At 43.6% G+C, this 19281-nt stretch overlaps 1 protein-coding gene across 8 annotated transcripts in view; it reads right to left on the bottom strand.

Moving 5' to 3' along the window:
- The window catches only part of DENND2B (DENN domain containing 2B), a 189086-nt gene that overhangs the window by 25324 nt on the left and 144481 nt on the right, over positions 1–19281 (bottom strand). For all 8 annotated transcript variants that reach the window (XM_026104458.2, XM_064513048.1, XM_064513045.1 and 5 more), the window contains 4 exons: positions 17609–17678; positions 7708–7785; positions 3485–3625; positions 282–430 (listed from right to left, as the gene is read on the bottom strand). In XM_026104458.2, coding sequence (XP_025960243.1) covers positions 282–430; positions 3485–3625; positions 7708–7785; positions 17609–17678 — 438 coding nt within the window. The remainder of the gene's footprint in view (positions 1–281; positions 431–3484; positions 3626–7707; positions 7786–17608; positions 17679–19281) is intronic.

Below are 19281 nucleotides of genomic sequence, written 5' to 3'. Positions count from 1 at the left end.
ACTGCGCAAGCATTAGCTGAATATGTAGTAGATAAGTATTGGCCTCCCCATTTTACAAATGGAAATAAGACAGGACAAGTGGCTTGTAGCTAGTGACAGCTGGAGAATGTGTTACCCACCTGATGCAAATAACTGCCACTGATATAAAAACTATTCAAATATCTGCAGTGAGTGGACTCTCACATCCAACAAACCTCTTGGCCATTTCCAACAGCCTTTTGTTTCAGGAGACAGTACTGCCCTGAACAACATGTGGTGGTTCAGGTCTCTCCGCCACTCACCTGAGCTTATCTGCTACAAAAATCACACGCCGCTCCAACAGGAGAGAAGCGAAGATCCTGATGATCTGCCGTACGCTGAGACACTTGAAAAGGCATTCAAAGTCCACGTGTTCCAGGCGCGAGTCCATGGGCCGCCGCAGCTCAATCACCTGCACACATTCAACAACAGCCAGTGAGCTTCCCCGGGCAGGCTGCAGCGCCCCAGTGACACCTGGCACCGGGGCCCTGCCCTCCAGCTCTGCTCCCCTCTCGCTGGGGAGGGACACGGAGAACCGCCCCAGCCTCTTTTGCCAACCGAGGCTGGAGTCACAGCACCCCACAGAACAGTGTATTGCACAATTCACTGTCAAATCATTCTTCTTCCCAGAATATAATTATGTGCATTAAATCCGCCATCCTTTCCTAGGAAGGCATAATTCTGACTTCTAACTACCCTGTCAGAGATCTACAGCTTGGCTAAGTCAACAGCATGAAGCAAGTAACAAACTGGAAACACTGGGAATGGAAGCCTACAGGGTTAGAAGGGGCAGCTACGCTCTTCACTGGCTAACCTGATACAAGTTAGTTTGCGTTTAAACAGCCATGAAGGCAATGTAAATTTGCTGTTAACTTGGCTAATGATTCAAATTCACACCTAGAAGGGAGTCAGGGACTAAACTTAAGTGCTGAGCAAAATTAAAACCCAATTTACCTCATTTTAACTGCTTTATTAAGTGTAATTCACTGTCTAATGTTCAAAGCCTTTTTTGTCATACAGATATATACATACATATACTTAACTGGGGAGTAAGGACAAGGTCTTAGATGGTGACTTCTGACATCCCTTTAAAGTCTAATTTTCACACTTCATCCATGACCTCAGGCCCTCTCCTTCCTTTTCTCAAATGCCTGTCGCTTGATTCCTTTATTATATCTTCCTTTTACTCTGCAATTGACATGCTCAGATGTGGAACTTGAAGACAGAGGACAGAAAAAAGAAAAGAGGGAAAAATAACATGAAGAAGAGAATAATAGAGGAAGAAATACATGAAGTGCAAGACAGCAAATGATGAACTACTGAGGTATTTGAGGAAACAGAAGGGAAAGGGGAAAAGCTGGCCAATTTAAAGCTGTGTTGAAATCTCTGAAGACATATTAACGGTAACATATATACATCTCCTTCTTTCCATATGTCCAAAAATCACCGTCACTTTATTGCTTTAAACCACTTCTATGTTTTCATGCAAATGACACTGCATTCCACTAGCATGCTGTATTGGGCTGAAGCCTGAACAGCCCTCACAAAATTCCTCACAAACACAATGTTTTAAGGCTATGATCCGCAGCAAGACCGCAGGATACTGGAAACAAAACCAGTTCATACCAGTTAAATTGTAATACTGTTTTGTGATTGCTGACACAGAACTGTAACAAGAAAGTCACTATTAGAACAATATTTATATACAGATTAATTTTTCTAAAGCCTGAAATACATGAGCATTATGGTACCAGAGCATTTTATATTTATCACCCTGCTGTTGCTCCAAACAGCAGTAAGGATCAAACATGGAACGATGGCGATCCATTAATACATCTCTGGGGAATGCGGCCTGCCCTCTCTCACATTCAGCAGAGGTGCCGACCTCCCTTCCTTAGCAGTGTGATTGAAAGCTCAAATTATATTTATGTGCCTAATCATAAGGAGCTAGTTTTGCTGCAAAATTTCCAACACTGAAATCTTGCTGCGGGGAAGGATGCATTGCAAGTTACAGCAGCTTTTACAAATGCCATAGATATTTTCTGTTGCTTGGCCAAACTTTCTGCTTCAGTTTGCTCTTAACAAAGAAATATACTGTCTACTTCCCAATTAATCATCATCTTTGTTTAGGCCAGAGGAGCCACAATGGAAGGACAAGATTCTGTTCCTAATTAAGCCAGCGCATTCCATTTAAATAACGAGTTTGTACTAGCATAACAGACAGCAGAGTTGAGCCAAAATAGGGCTGTTTGTTTGTTTGGAATTATCTCCAATATTTTTCTCTGGGAGAGTTCAGAAGCTTGAGCTGAAGACAGAGAAGTTGCAGGTCCAGGGTTCCCAGATAGAGTCACATCAAAAAGGCATTATCAGATCTTACAACCGTTACTCATACCAGCCCCTCAATCTTCCTTTGCTTCTCCAGAAGAAAATGCACGCAATCTAAACATGCCTTGCAAGTCACTTTTACAAGGAACCCTTTACCTTTCATCCCAAGTGACATTATAGGCCCAGTCTATTGAAGTCAGTGGCATTATACTCACAGGAAATATGATTCAACATAAAAAGTAGTGATATGACTGTAAAACTGACTCTGAGAAGGGTTTTTTTTTTCTGGTTGGACTAACTGGGCCAAATTTTATTCCCACTTGCAGTAATGTAATTTCTCTATAGATTTGTTCATCTGAGTGAAGTTACCATATATTTACGGCAGGACATGCAGAGATCAGAATTTGATGTGTCAAATGGCTAGTAACCCTCAAATTACAAAAAACATTTTAAGCAAGCTACCAGTGCTGCCATTTTCCAGTGAGGCATTTGTTGTGTAATGCTAGGCTTCTAGCTACTTGAATCAGTAATAAATGAAATTAAACCTATTATATGTGTGCATATACACACAAAAAGCTTTTATATCACCTGCTTTTCCAAATAGAGACTACTCCTTTGCGGGCCAGGTACAGGGCATGTATTGCAGAAAACAGCCATTTAAAAATGCTGCTGATCACTCCTGCTACCGATGCCGTGACCAGCAGTAATCAGGATTGCAATAACAACCATTTGCTTGACTGTTCACAGTTGACACAGGAAACTGAGACTGATGCTAGCTTTTAGCACTGTGACAAAGCTCAGCAACACTGTAGCTCCTACTAGTACAGACTTAGCAGTTTTTGCCTGTACTTCTGTTAACTATACTAGGCCAAACATAATACAGACTTTTTTTTAAACACAACTTGTTAATACAGATAAAACAACAAATATATTAACATAAATCAGTTTATAATCATCAATGGGAATTAGCATTAACAAATCAACACAGGGGCAGCTCTTGCACTGATCTTTTCGAGGATGTGCCACCTCACACAACTTGTCATACCCACATGTCTCCTCCAGTTGTTTCTCTTTTGCTGTTTATTATTGGAGTGGTGAGGAAGAAGGCTTTGACTTTTAATGTTTGCAGTTGCTTTTTTACCTCATTTCCAGCTCCAGGCAGGAAGGTTTTGACTTTGATTGTCTTTCCAGGTGCAGGAAAAGGAGATTCCATCAGACTCCTCATGAATGGATAAACCAAGGCAGCAGATATACCCCTTCTCCTTTCAACTTCATCCAGGATCTGATCCATTAATCAGACAAGAGAGAGAGAGAACATGTCAGCACAACGTACACTTCTGAAGCACCTTCTGTCCCATGTGTGCCTTAGCACATGGCAGATCTAAGTTCAGTTCTCTGCCATGCACTTCTTCACTACCATTGCAGCCACAACATTTGACCCTACCTTGAAAATGATCCATTTTCCATTTAGAAAATGAATCCCTTTCTGGAATGCAGCTAAACAGAGAGACAAAGAAAGAAATAACAAATTTGGAAAGGAGAGATAAGACACAACATGGTAAAAAGGGAACAGTAGTGTTGGGATTTGGCCTGAACAAGTCAGCTGGAGAAGAGAAAGATCAAGGCAAACCCCATGATCACAGGCCATGTGAGTGCCAGGTCCCAGTCATAGACCTGAGATCTGCATTAGGGAGAAACGCTTTTTTCCATGCTGGTCATCTCCAGACTTACAAATGTCCAAGCTGGATGACAAAGCAGTATCAACAGAGCTGCATCTCCTTCCTTTCAGTTGAGAGGGCAGGGAAAAGACAGATGAGCAGGAAGAACAACCCTGCCACACTCTGCTTTTCGCTTTACCAGGGAAGAGCTCCTGGAGGAGACCTGGCCACGGTCACAGCAGTCACTTTGGAGTCTCCGTGGTGAACTGGAGCCAGCCATGAGCAGGCTCTTGAAGTGTGCCCAGCTGTTAACAATGGATGCCTGCATTAAGGTCATTTTCTGTTTGACATGACACAGAGCAGGCAATCTAGCTTTAAAATGAGCAGATGGAACTTCTTACAGATAGAAAGGATTTTTTTTCATCCCTCTTTTGTCATGTGGGCCGACATAAATTAGATCACAGCTAAGTTTTCCCACATTAGACAGACCATATAGATGATAAACCTAAAGAAGAAGAAAAAGCAAGCTTCAAAGCAGTTAGTGGTTTGACCTGAAAGAGTGATCTTTTAACCACCACTCAAGAGCAAAAGGCCATACAAGAGTTAGTGGGTCTGAGCCAAGCATTTTCCCTTGTTTCTCTTGGAAGCGCTTTTCATTGAAACAGAATATTAAAAGGTGCTTAAGCACAAGCTGGTGAGTTACAATGGACGCTAATGACACCATATGCCAACAGAGGCATTCACTGGTGCACAGCTTCCCCTTCCTCTCTACAACATAGCAAAGGCCTATCTCTAAAACATACCTGACCATACATAGCTTGCATTCCAGGTAGTGGAAATGGCAGATGACCATAAATGAATATATGGATTTCATTCTTAATGTAACTTGCAGAGCAACAATCACTCTAATCAAACAAAACCAGCTGTCCTGGTGACAAGAAGTTAGTAATGAACCAAGGCTGTGCCCTGGGTTCCTTAGTACTCCTGCAGGCTGCCAGCCTGCCGTCGTTACACTCCCAACATGCATCTCCCTTGTAGCCGTTAGGCGACACTTTACATAGCTGGCATCAGTGGCTATGTATAAAAGACATCAGTCCCTTGTGCTTCAGTTTGGATACATTCAATTAAAAGGTCTTTGTGGAAGGCAGTGTGTCACCTTATGTGTGTGTCATATCCCTGTCCTAACAAACTTCACAATACAAATAAAAAGCATTTAAAGTGAACAAAAGATGCCCAGATGAACTGGCTGGGTCTGGAAGTAAGTATCTATGGTTCTCAAGTCTGTTTTAGCAGTAGGTATTACAGCAGTGAACATAAAAGGATTCAAGAAATATGAAAATAATGCAGGATATCAAAAACAAGATGATAAACATTTTAAAACAAAGGACTCTCTTTGCTTCTCTGATAAATAATATGCAAGATTTAATATCTCATGGTCTTTCATCATTCACATTTTTCTGTGAAGGCAATCGTTCCTTGCTTGTCTTGTTTGGCAAAGCGCACCATCACGATCACTTTCCTCTCTTTCATTAGATTTATCGGTTAGGACAGCCCAAGTTCCTCCTATTTGACTGGAAAAAGAGACTGTTCCTTAAGTTCTTAAGAACTTCTCTCTGCACCCACACTACATTGTCTTCAAAACCCACAGGTATGCTAACGCTCTTCTCTTTCATTTAACAGCTGTTTCATCCAAACCCTTTACAACTGTGGTGCTTGGAGCATGTGCTTAAGAAACGTACTATGTCCAGCCTACAGCTGGGGTCAGCCCCATGCACTGCCAAACACCCTGCTCTCCCTTGATGCGGGTACCTTCGGGAGCTGCCCAGCACTTTGCAGGACTTTGTTTGTCTCTAAACTTCAGTTTGGGTGGGTATTTTTGTGGCCCAGCCCCTCAGTGATCCCACAGTCAGAAGGGCATAGGCGTGTGACACCCCCCTTCAGGGCCCGATACACAAATTCAGTGGGAGCCTTCCTATCTGCACCAAGATGAAGAGCTTCAGGCCTGAGCGGGGACTGCCTACCGCACCTTCTCTCCTCCCACCCCAGGACACAGCCCCTACTGGAGCCAGTGAAATTACACTCATCAGTCAGCCGCTGGTTTGGTTTGACTGGATGATCAGACTGTTTCATTCAGATTATGGTTTTAACTGGGAAAGCAGATTATTTGCAATTTTGGCTTGTCACTGTTCTTTCTTGGTATGATCTTTGTTGTCTGCTGCAGACTTTATACCCCAGCTGCTTAAAACCAGCTGGTTATAAGCAGGATACTTAAGTTTCCAATTTTCGTATTTTCTCCTTTATTTTTTTCTCTCTCTCAAGTTTTCCTTGGGAAATAAGGGCACTAGCAAAATTAGATAAAAACATCAAAGCAAATGAAGAGCCCCAGGACTTCTCTCCGTATCATTAGCTTCCAAGATCATCATTTTTGTGAGCTATGTCATCTTGCCCAGAACAATGCATTGTTTCACTCACAGATATCTGTGTTTACATACATATTATGTCTAAGAGTCACTGTTACAAAACCTTGGTTTCAGAGCTTTATGAAAGATGTCAGAAGCAGAACTGCAATTAACTATTTCAACCTAATTGTTTTTCTTCAGACAAGATTTGTGTTAAACAAAGTTTTATCTAGCAAACTTTGAAACTTGCTTTGATGAAAGGTAACATTCTGTATGGTGATTAAATAATATGACTGATATAAATGTCATGACTTCCATTAACTTAAATAATTTACATATTTGTTTCAACTTTATTTCTATATAAATGAACAAGAAAAATCTGTTTAAATTCTACGAGATTTCCTGGTATCTGAAACAAAAATCTCTAGCGAATTAAAAAAAAACATTTCTGTGAACAACGTATCAAAATTTGAAAAAGGGAAGGCAGCCATTTGAAATCAGGCATATCATTGTCCTCCACGGATCACCTGCAAATCCTGTATAGTACAGTGAGGCACTCAGTGGATTTTGCAAGACGGGGGGGCAGTAAGGTGGCAGCCAGAGAGATATCTCGAATGTTAATCAATCAGGAACATTTTTAACAGTGTACCTAATAACCTTTTTTCTTATAAAAGAATAATGCCTGGGGCTCTGGAACTGACTTGCAATTAACTGCTTCTGAGGCTATTCAGTGCCTCAGTTTAGCTGCAATGCCCCGCTTACTGTCTCAGAGCTCCTGTGTCAAGAAATTTATTACTTAGGTAAACCACATCAGCATATAATGCAACTCCAGATTCATTAACGTGGAGGCCAGTTAAATGATTATCCACACTTTCTTAACTTCTTAAGATAAAAAAACCCCATGCCAATGGAGTTAAACATATAGAATTCACTTATCAAGTAATCTTTTTCTTAACTTCATTATTCCACAGAGCATTGGAATAAAAGTGGTACTGGCCCATCATTCAAATTGTGGATGCCAAGAATTACAGCTCAGCACAGAATGGCTTTAGAAAACAATGGAAAAAACTCCAGTCAGCCAAATCATACAGACGCCCAGATGTTTTTTGAATCAAGTTTTGCCTCAGTCACAGAAGTAATAGGACCTTCTTTGATGAACCCAATAATAGAGATGGAATATCCAAAACAGCAACTGTAAAATATGGTTATCTCCCATCACAGGAAGAAATTCTCCTTGTTTGGTTCATCTCTGTGGATGTTTCTCAGTAAACAGTCAATTTAAAAAGCAATACTGAAAAAAATCTTACCTTGGAAAATAAATCAAAGCACCCCAGCCGGCTGATGACACAATAAACTTCAGGTAGGCGTGGGCCTTTTCCACTTGGCTGATAACAGTGAAAGGGAGAGTGAAATTACATATTAATTTGGAGCCATAAGGAAATACACTTATCTTTCTGATCACAAACTTGGCCATAATGTGACATCTTTCACTATCCATTTCTCCATCAAAATAGTTACTCTTGGAAAAGCATCATATTTCTTCCATAAGACAGGAAACTAAAAAGCATAAATAGTGCTTATCCACTTTGGAAATCACAGCGCATTGGAGCTGTACTCCAACATTGCTCCAACTTGCAGCCATAAAAGCACATTTAACTACGACTGTAACTTATGTCTCTGCTATCACTGTCCTCTGCTCCTGCTATGGCATGAAGAGTGAGGCCACCCTGAGGCCATGTGCTGGGGGATGAGCACTAGAATGCTAAGGGGAGGTTATGGTGGCTTTAGTCCCCCACTCACCCCATCATGTTCAGAGAGAGCATAACTTGCAGAAAGCAAGCTCAGAGAGCTAAACAAAGGCAGGCTGCATGAGCTAAATCATTAACTCCCTCAGATTCATGCATGGTAAACATGAAACTCTTAAATAACATAAACAGTGGCAAGTATGAATCTATAATATGCATCTCCCCCACAAAACTATCAAGACCACTCTCTGCAGCCCTCCTCTTGAAGATATTTCCTAGAGAGGCAAATGGTTTAACCTGGCAGGGCTGAAGTGTATTGCCTTGGCTTACCAGAATCTGCAACCCTGCCCATAACACAGCAAGGAAAGGCCTGGCAGAACTGTGTGTGAAGGAAGGGCACAACGCTTGCTGGATTTAGCTTATTTACTGGAAAACAAGCAGAATTAGGCCAATACTGAGCACTTTAGAAACCCCTCACTGGCAGGGTTCACAGAAGGATACATCCTGCACACATACCGGGCACATGGATGGCTGCAATGTCCTGGGCATGCAGAACAGCCTCCCACTGTGTTTTTAATAGGTGGGATGCAGCATTTCTGTTTTACGCAGTTGCAGCTGATTTTCACTAGTTTGGCAGGCACACACTTCCCAGAGGGTGTTACTTTAACAAGGTAGTTTGCTGACTTCAGACGCTGTCAGATGTGCTCCCAAGATACGATGCCTAGCCCAGGAACTACGCCTGTCATGGCACAGAGTGGCCCAGGCATGCTGGCAAACCCCAGGAGCAAAAGCTCAAAGCAGGGCCTGAGGCACTGGGCAAGGCTCCCTGGGATCCTGCGGATCAGCTGTGCTTGTGCAAAACTGAGTAAAAAGTGGCTGTAAGAGAATCACTTGGTGTCACTTAGCCAATTGTACAGCTGTACATTATTGGTACGCAGCAGTGACAGAATCATCCCCATTAATAACAACGCTCCGATAAAGGAGCTTGGAGTCAATGTTTCCAACTGCTTCTGCCCACTTGGACATTTAGCCAAAGCGGCCGCTCATCTCCTCTCTATCCACATAGAAGGCTAGTACCTTTTCTCCTTGCCTGATCTGCTGATACTGTGAGTAACTTCCCCACAGCGTTTGATAGCTATATGCCACACACAAGTCAATCAAGAGAATCTGCAGGATAGGCTGTGCTTTTTAAATCTGGGTGTTGCAACCTAGACTTGGACAGCCAGCAGGTGCCTGGGCAGTTATAATCAAGACCACGAAAAAATACCAAGACTAAGTGAATACAGATGAGTCTATTTCTGGATCCAAACCTGCTCACTACACGTCACATCTCTGAGAAAGCAGAACCCTTTTTTGTCCATATTAGGTATAAAACCATTTCTAAAGGCATTGAGTGATTATATCAAGCATGTGGGATTTTGGTTAAAATCATTTTGTCAAATCTGCAGGAATGCCGAAGCCATGCCAGGAGTCTTGGACAGCTCCCAACCAAGAGCTGTCTTACTGAGTGCCAGTAAAAACATCGCATTCCTGGGTCATCTATAAGACCAGAAACAATAACTGCTCAGCGTTTGCTCAAAGACTCTGCTTTATGAAATATCATCGCTTTCAAACGTCGTAAAAGCTACATGTCCCTGAGATCCTTCCCTCCTTGCAATCCTCGTATAGGATGTCCTTTTCTATTATTCCAGAGACTTTTTCTTGCAAACAGCACAGCCTCCTGTGTGCATACAAATCATCTGTAAGATGCAGCAAGCAAATGCCTCAAGCAGGGCTATTCTGAGAGGCAGGATTTCTCAGATTTCTAACACCAGGAACTCTTCTCATGACCTCCTCCCTCAGCCATTAATTTACACCATGAAGGGGCTTGGTTTATATGCCTTAAAGATGGATCCAAAACACCTGCTCACCACACTGCAGTTTGTTTCCCAGAAAAATGCTGTACAGGACATGACTCACATCTTAACCTTCCTGGCCACACACCTCCCTTCTCTGCCTGGACTCATCTCCCCCCACTCGTGGAGACTTGGGGGCTGGGGCTGGCTAACAGGGCTGATTTAACCTCCCCTCCTTCCAGAAGAGGGTACTTCTAACATGCAGGCTGTGCTCTACAAGGCAGCTGCAGCCTGGGAATCGTGTCACCACGGCTCGCTGCCGCACACCGCAAACAGGCCGTCCTCAGGGCCTGAGAGGCATCCTGCTGACTCTGCCTCGATGCACATGCTGCCTCCCTCCTGGAAGCAGAGGGCTGAAGGGGTTGGCATTTTGTTTTCAATTTGTTTTCCTGGGGTCCAGGATATTTTCAGCCTTAATCCAGTATCATTAACAAAAATGTTAATGAGCTCTGTTGGTAATAGGGGATGGACTCGCAAGAAGATGAACATAAACTGCTGAGAACTTAGCTATGAGATGGAAGAGCTGAGATTTGCATCAGAGCAGGCTGGCAAGTAGCTCAGGACAGTCTTCTTACAGTTAGTTTAATCTTGCATTTGCTGAGTAAAGCCCTCTGCAAACCCGCTGCACATGCTGCCTCTGGCAGGGGAAAGCCAGGGCCTTTGCTCCTACAACACAGCCTGCCACTTTTCCCTTTTGAGCCAGACCTCGCTGCCCAGGTGCCTGAGACCCAGGGGAGGCGTTCAGAGCGCTCCCAGCCCAGCTCAGCCCCGCGCTGGGGGGCTCCCACAGCCGAACGCGCCTGCTTTCAAGGCCCGGCGCTCCCCTCCTGCAGCGCGCACACCAGCCAGCCCCGTCCAGCCACCTAACTCACCTCTCCGGGTTTTTAAAGGCAGCGCTGGAGGCAGGGAGGGGGGTGTCAGGAAAGCCCCAGAACTAACTGGGGAATGCTTGTCCCAGCATGCTCACATCAGAGCACACACGGCAGTGGGGACCAAAGGCAACATTTCTTCTCCTGCATTTCTCCTCCCAGCCTCTTCCACCTACAAGAAGATACCCTTGGTGGGGAGGAAAGGCAGCAGAAAGAGACCTACCGCACAGCAAGGAAGAGAAGCATGCACCATGGCCGTACCTCCCATCCCAAAGAAGCAGGAGTGCAGCAAGAAACGGACTTGCATTAACCTAAAGACTCCTCCCACCCCAAAGTGGGCCAGGACATTTTGTCTGTGCTCTTCGAGATGATTCCCCGGAGAGTACCATTAGGGCAATCCGAGGAAGCAGTAAGGACTGCCACAGACCAGGTGAAAAAGGACCTCCACAAACACACGGCAGCAGCCGAGCTGGCCGAAGGAAACAGCCTCTGCCAAGCGCACGGATCAGCTCTGGGTAAGCTCTAATGTTCTGGGCTCCCTGCGAGACCAGAGTTGTGGATGCTTCATTTGCAATTAGCTGTAATTAGGACAATGACCACATAAAAGAGATAGTACATAAAAATACTTAATTCTAAATGGCAGTGCACATGCCATTTTCTTGCAATGAATGCACATGGTATGCATGTCTATTCCCTTCTACAGGAGACTGAAAAAGGCCCTATTTTAATCCTACCCGGCTCTAGGACTGTCTTGAACCAGGAACAATGAATGATGCAGACTCAAGACAAAACGTGAACACAGAAACATCAGGATGAAGGAGGGGAACCCCAGGAAGCAGGAGTGGTCCTGTCCAGCTAACAAGAGTTTATAAAGTAACTTTCCACAAGATATTGCAGAAACACATTTCACCTGCTCAGTCACATCACCACAGGCTGGTGGTGTGAGTGGCCTGAATGGCTGACACCAATAGGATAAAGCAGACACCTTCCATGATCATTTTTCTGCACACACTACGTGAGGCTTGGCAGCTCAGGAAAGAGAGAGAAAGAGACAGACTGAAAACCCAGTGAGGCTCCTTCTTGGGAAGTCTCGTGTTTTGTTGCTGGCTTGATTTAAAGAATGAGAGTCCCATATATGCGGAGACTGAGAAGCAGGTTTGCAGAAATCAGGGCTCAGAATTCAGGTTACTGTGCCATATCAGATCACTGGTCTCTTAAGCTCAGCACAGTCTCATCCCGATGGCCACAAAAACTATGCTGCAGCCTCGCCAGCAAACCAGCATCCCCGGAACCACAGATGTGCCTCCATGGCACCAGGAATCAGAACAACTCAGGCACTACGAGCTTAAAATTAACATCTGGGTCACAAGCATGTTTCTGTGACAGCTCTTTGTCCTTGCTAGGGCCAATCCAAACTGAAACCATGAAAAAATAGTAGGTGTTTTAAATGTGTGTCCAAAAGCTTGTATTAAAATCTTTTTGTTACATGTGCAATATAAACTTTTAATGCCAGAACACCCAATGTGCCCAGAGCTGTCAAAGTGCTAGAGAGAGAGCAGGCTAGAGGGGGAGCAGGCAGGCAAGGCAGGAAGCTTCCGCAACGAGCTCTTCGCAGCTCCATAAACATTAGCCCACATCACACAAGATTTGTCTCTAAGCTGTAGCAAATTCCCTCCCATGCCCCAGCAAATGCAAAGATGAATTTGTCCCACCTAAGGACCGTTTTCACGTTTTATTGTATACACTTCATGTCCACACATCTGCTCCTCCCCTGACTCATCTTTGCCTAGGAAAATGCTGGAGGGACATTTTTTAGGTGAGAGGGAAGACAGAAGTAGGACAGGGTCAAACAGACCTTGTGAGTTTTTGCTTTATTTCTGCAAGCACCAAGTTACCAGCCAAGAAATCCTGATACTGTCAGGCTTTGTGCTCTGAGAATAGGGTCTTTTAAGACATCTGTCTTGTAAGACAGAAATGCTCGTCTCTGCTGTTGTTACCATGAGCCAGCTGCCATCTATAGGATGCTATGGTGTTGGGTTCTCCAGTACTGCCCCACTAGCTAGACTTAGCACCCATCAGCATCAGCAGCAACTCCCTCATGGCAGAAAAGCCCCAGCTGCCTGTGGAGCTCCTATAAAGCAGCAGCTCACACGCCATGGCTCTCCCTGGGGATCGGCTAGCACAGCTGCGGATCCCAGCCGTAAAGCCCCTAAAACACCAGCCTGCCCAGGATCCGCACGGAACCAAAGCCTCTCCCAAAGGACACAGGCCTGGTGTCTCTCTGGCTGTCTCCACCCTTTTTCTGGGCTGCACACGCCAGCTCCTGGCCTCACAGTAAGGAAAATTTTGCAGATTTTCCACCACTGAGGGCCTCACAGCTCAGGCTCTGTCAGCAGCAGCCTGCTGAGAGCATCCCTGCTTTCCCTGCTGCAATGCTTGCGTACCCACCATGCTCTTACTGTGCACAAGCCTAGGGGGTTGCACAGACCGAGAATGGGTGGGATTTAAGTCACACTCTTTATAAAGTACTTTTTAACATATTAAATCAAGGAGATTAATAAAATCAAATGATAAACTAACCCAAATTTTAAAAATTGAAGTTCTGTATTTTACAGCATACACTCAGGTTCATGATACACTGCCTTCAATTCTTTTCCTTCCCTGCCGTGTGCTTCTGCAGGTCCCGTACTCCAACTCTCCCGGCCGCCCTGCCCACGCTGCTGGTGAGGCTGCCCCGTAGCATCAGGGACGTGACAGCAGCCGGAAAGGGCAGCAGCCTGCCGGCCAAGTCCGAGCCCTCGGCAGGACCGGCTCAAATCACCACTGACACGCGCATATCACAGAGCCACAGCCCAACAGCTCTAGAAAAAAGCCTAGCAAATTGGTGGATTAATCAGCACGGAAAAGAAAGCGAAATTACTTTGGGTCATTAAAGCGAAATGCATCACTGACAGTAAAATGGGATAGCGGTGAGAGCTAGTATCTCTGGTATATATTGGCCCATTTCCTTTCATATGAAAATGCATACTTCTCACATCTAGTCACTAGGAAAGCTGTTAAATGATTGCCTTGAAGGTATCAAGATATAACTGGAAAACTTTATGCTATCTATGAAAGTGCCGATTGTTTGTTGTAGTACAATAAGGTTACATTCCGTTCTAATCCTGTTTTAAAATGAAACAAAATAATATAAATATATACAAAGTAGGTACTGCATAGGATTTGTTGTACAAACAGGACATAATTGTCACTGTATCCCTTGAGGTATTCTTGGCAGGGTTTTAGAAGAAAAAAAGAGGACTGGAACAATCTGAAGGCAGAAAAGAAAAAGTGGAGCAGTTCATATCACAGTAATCCAAAGAAAAACAAGGCTGACAAGAAGTTCAGTAACAAAAAAGTAATTATCTCAAAAATCAAGGAATCAGAACACCAAACTCTGCAAAAGGACACGAATAGTACATTGGACCTACCACACAGACCTAGACTGTTGGTCCATCTAGCCATGGAGCCTGTTGTCAATGACTGCCAAATGCTTTAGAGGAAGATTTGAAAAACCCTTAGCTGAATATTATGAAAGAGATATTTTCTAAGAAATTCTCCTCATAGCAGTTGGCTTGTGTTGAAACAGCATGGTTTATAATGCTTTTAGAGGGTGTTTTTTTTTTTTTTCCTAACAGTTCTGTACTGCACAGTATGGCCCCATCTGTCTCATAATGTAATACTTGCCAAAAACTGCTTGTAGTTCCAGAATTATGGTCATCATATTTGACAGAGGTTGCGGTTCTGGAATGGGTCCAGTCGCCAGCGGAGATGCGGTGCCCTCCTGGACCTCAGAGCCACCCTGACACAGCTTTCAGAAACTGCTCAGGAAGCTGGACACCCAAACACAAAAACCTCTGGCATATAAACAGCACCTACAGAATTTATCTGCTCTTTGTTGCCTGTACAAATTTTGTATCTGCATGTACAAAATAGGAAAGTATGTACATAACTGTAAATAGAAATATCATACTGAGGTACACACCAGGGAGGCAGTTCCACCCATGCACCCACATTTGCAGAAATGAGAAACTGTTAATCTTTGTGGGAATGAAAGAAATCTATGGGGAAGGCACTTGACTTAACAGCCCCAAATCCACCATTTCTCCCAGTGGGCCAGACGGAGGTTGCAGGATCCAAGTAACAGCAGATCTTTGCCACTTTTTCTGTTTCTCTACATAGAGAAATGCTGTGGTTTTTCTCTGCAGCTTCCAAAATCCTCTTTCTTTCAAAGCCCTGGACTGTGCCAATTTTGCTATCAGAAGGCAGGGCAGGATTTGCCCCATAATGGGGAAAGCCACCTCCTCGCAAAGTATATTGATATCCCTTCATCACCCCACTTTCCTCTGCGGGGCTGGCTGCACCGGTGAGCTGAGGCATACCAGCCTTGGCAGGTTAGTTCTTGGAACCACATGAAACTTCTTGAATGAAGTGATCTCCGAGGGCAGCAGCAGCTGTGGCAGCAGCAGATCAGCTTCATAACTGGTTTAATAGTTACGAGATAAATTTAGCAGAGCAGTACTTTTCCTTTTTTTTTTTCAAATTATTTTTTGCTATCTTATTGACTCATTTTTGCCATAGCCAATGGAAGATCAACACAGTCCCCAATGCTGTTTCAAACCACTACTTATACAAAGTGTGTAGTATTGATTTAATTCTGCTCCCAGTATTGCCTAGTATGCTAACTTGTGCAGTAGCTGAAAGTCCACATTCTATTTTTATCTTGCCTTTAAGGGTGGATTTCACAGAACCTTAAGTGAGTAAAAAAAAAAATCCGTGTTAATCCTTCACTGACAAACTAATTCAACATTCCTGTATATATATCTTTTTTGTTGTGTCTGTTATTTCAGTCCCAACCTGATCAAGGATCAGCTGTTTTCCATTTCACAAAAGTAACCTCTGTGCATGATTCCAAACTTGCTGACATTTCCAGAAATACAGAAGTCTTAAAACACCTTTATCTGGTACAGTGAAAACATTCCATAATTTGATTCTAGCCAACATTTTCTGAGGTTTTGCTACTTTTCCACAACTATACCTTATTATCCTTTTAAATGACAACACATAAAAAAGTAATAGAATAGTGCTGCTGCCCTACATCTTGCCACATTTATTTACACTCATAAATACATACATGCTAGGTACTCCACCTATCTCTGAATCACTCCTTGACCAGCCCTAAATTTACAGCAACACAAGCCTTCATTGACATTTCCTTTTCACATTTAAACCTTGCTGTTGTGGCGCACACTTACGTACTTCATACAGAGTAAGCAAGGCTCTGTGAGCAAGGCTCTCATACTACCTATGGCAAATATTGCCCACAGAATTGATAAACAAGTTTTCTGTCAGATTAATTTAAACAAAACTTCTTACCAATATAGGAACCACATACACAGCAATACTCCCAAACAGAGCATCTCCTGTCCTCACAACAAAGAGCTTTGACAGAGACTTGATTTAGAGCCGGGTCAGGTGCAGATAGCATGCAGGATGGAGGATGCTGTTCTAATGTCAGCAAGTTGCTGTGTCTATTGAAAGCCATGTTCTGGCTTCCCCTGCTTGGAAAGATGGGGAATTATGCTGGGAGGGAAGGGATAGACAAAGTGCCAACGTCCTTTTCTCTTAGAAAGGAGGCACCTATTTTCAAGCTTGCAATGCTGCTGCATAAATTCATTTTGCACACAGAACATGCAAAAGGCTTCTGCAGCACCTAATATTCACATAAGCTCTCCCGACAAGCGTAGGTAACTGCAACGTGAACAGTACAGGAGCCACAGCTCCCAAGCTAGTCACTCACAATCAGCTCCACACCTATGTGACACCAGAGGAGCGCCAGCTAGGGCAGGGATGGCCAGCTGCTGTATGCTTGGCTGCCATCCAGTCAGGTCTGTGGGGACAGACAGCAAAAAAACATATTTGCACTGTGCTTCTCCTGGCTGAATAAACTTTGCAAGCCTTTATGTGACTCCCTTCCCCCATGACACATACACAGAGCCATGCTCTCAATTTCACTGGCCAACTGACTCCTCCATTTTCCAGGTGATGAGACAAAACTGCATACGTAGGCTGAGTTGGGCCCACACACCACCAACTGACCAACCCTCATCATGAGGGCTGAAAAGGAGCCTGAGGACCCAGACTTCCTGCAACCGGCATCAGCTTAGTGTGTGGTACAGAGCAAATCTGCTCTCCACTCTCGTTGCCCCTGTGCTGGAAAGGGTGGCTTATCTACCTGCATCACAGCTGTGCTGCACATTGACGAGGCAGTGCTGGCACAGTGTTTTAGAGATGTAAGCAGCTGTCCAAGAGATAAACACTACTCCAAAATGTTTAGAAATACCACATTTGCCTTTCTTTGCAGTGTTGTAATATTTCTGCTTCTGCTTAAAACAAAGCAATATAAAAAACTTAAAAATTAAATGCCCACACAAGAAACTTTCTAGATTCTTGTGAATTTCCTAAAAGACTCAGGATCCATTTGATTCAGACAGGCGTTAAAAATTATTATTTTACTTGAGGTCCTTAAATTTCCAAATTTCAGAGTGAGTAACTTAGTTTTATTTTAAAACCACAAGAGACACCCTTAAAGTTCAGATTATAGTTTTGAGATACTGTTTTACAGAATTCTGCATTTTGAGATGAAAGTGATGTACTTACCAATAGCCTCCTGCAATAACCAAACCTCCGGCTTCCATCTTCCCCAGTCAGCATGAAAGAGAAGGTCTCACTAGAAGAAAGTAAATTGTCTAGGTCTTACTATCTTACACATCTTACATAGGATTACTATCTTATATCTTTATACAGTGTAGCTATGGGGTAGGTCATTTAAAAAGCAGTATTTCCTTATCCAGTGAGAGATTCTACCCCACTGGAGGGCCTTCTTCCCATCATCTGGACATACTGTGTGGCCAAATTCCATCAAAAAAAAAAAAAATCTGCATTGCCATGGATGACCTAGCTATCTTCTTACAAGAGGAGATGGGTGCTGAATCTCAGTGACATGATGGTCCCTTCACACTGTAGAATGAACACAAGGATCAGATTTTGAGGGCAGTATTCAAATGCTTCAAATACCCTTTAGTTAGATCCTCTCGTTGGCCCATGAAAAGTGCTTTGTTCTTTTACAGGCAGAACCACAGATATTCTCTTAGAGCACAGAAATTACCTTCTAAGTCAGAAACAATACAGCCTTGCAAAATCCAGCTCATTTCATATCCTCATCTGGGATAAGTACCATTTATGACAGAAAACATTTTAAAGCTGTAATTACAGCACAGGTAAAGGGGTGGGCGCCTAAGTTTTGTGCCAGGACTGACAAACACTGCTGATTGCTTTGCAAGTTTGAAATGGCATTATACAGAACATTTCTTTGTGCTGCAATGCCAGGGTTTATATAATTACAGCAGCATATGCCACGGATGTGGCTGAAAATCTGCCTAGGAGAGCACCAGAAGAAGTGGATGCTGTGCAAGCGCAGCTGTGTAATGCTTACACAGATGATGCCCACGGTTCTCTGATTCTCCTTCAGTGTTTTCAATAGCTCATTATTCAGATGCTTCCAAGTACTGAATAATACAGCCAAGCAACACAGCATATAGCATTACTGTAGGGTTATGTGGTATGTGCCATGTGAAAGCTAATAAAATGTTCCATACATACTTTTGGCTGCAGTAATTCCTGTAAGTGAACGCTAGCTCCATGTCACAGTTGAAAGTCCTGTTAGACATGCTCTGAACATGGCTTATTTCATTTACACACATCTCCTGCCACACATCTTAAAAAGCCACCTCATATTTTGGGTGATCTACTTTTACCCCTTCAGATCATCAAGTTCTAATGCAGGAAAAAAAAAAACAGATACAGTTTTTGAGGTTTCTTTTGAATGAAAAGGAAAATGTGAGCCTGGGTCTCTCTTCCTTTGACCCTTTTATGCAGTCATTCACCTCTGAAGGCAGATCAGTTCCTCTGCTGGCATAGACTTTCAGAACAGCACTGAGTCAAGCTGGTCCAAGAGGTGCCCTGCAAGGTTACACAAGCACTCTGGGGTAAATGACTAGGGCAGGTGGTGGGCAGGGCCCTGGCCTTCTTGAGATTTATTTTAAATACTTCCATTTATGCTTTTGGATTTGGCACAGAGAAGAACCTTCAGACGTCTTCCCCTCAGCCACAGAGGCCTGTGAGCCAGACAGAATGGGGAAGAAAAATAATACAGAACTTAAAAAAATTAAATACAGCTGCTTGAGTCTGAAGTGGCCAAGACTCAAACTGCTGCTTCCTTAATTGGGCAACGCGAGCCTGTGGCTGCTCCAGATGCACTCCATCAGCACGGA

This window comes from Dromaius novaehollandiae, chromosome 5 (genome assembly GCF_036370855.1).
Source record: "Dromaius novaehollandiae isolate bDroNov1 chromosome 5, bDroNov1.hap1, whole genome shotgun sequence".
NCBI lineage: Eukaryota > Metazoa > Chordata > Aves > Casuariiformes > Dromaiidae > Dromaius > Dromaius novaehollandiae.
The sequence above is the reverse complement of the archived record's forward strand: the minus strand, read 5'-3'. Positions and strand labels throughout refer to the sequence as shown.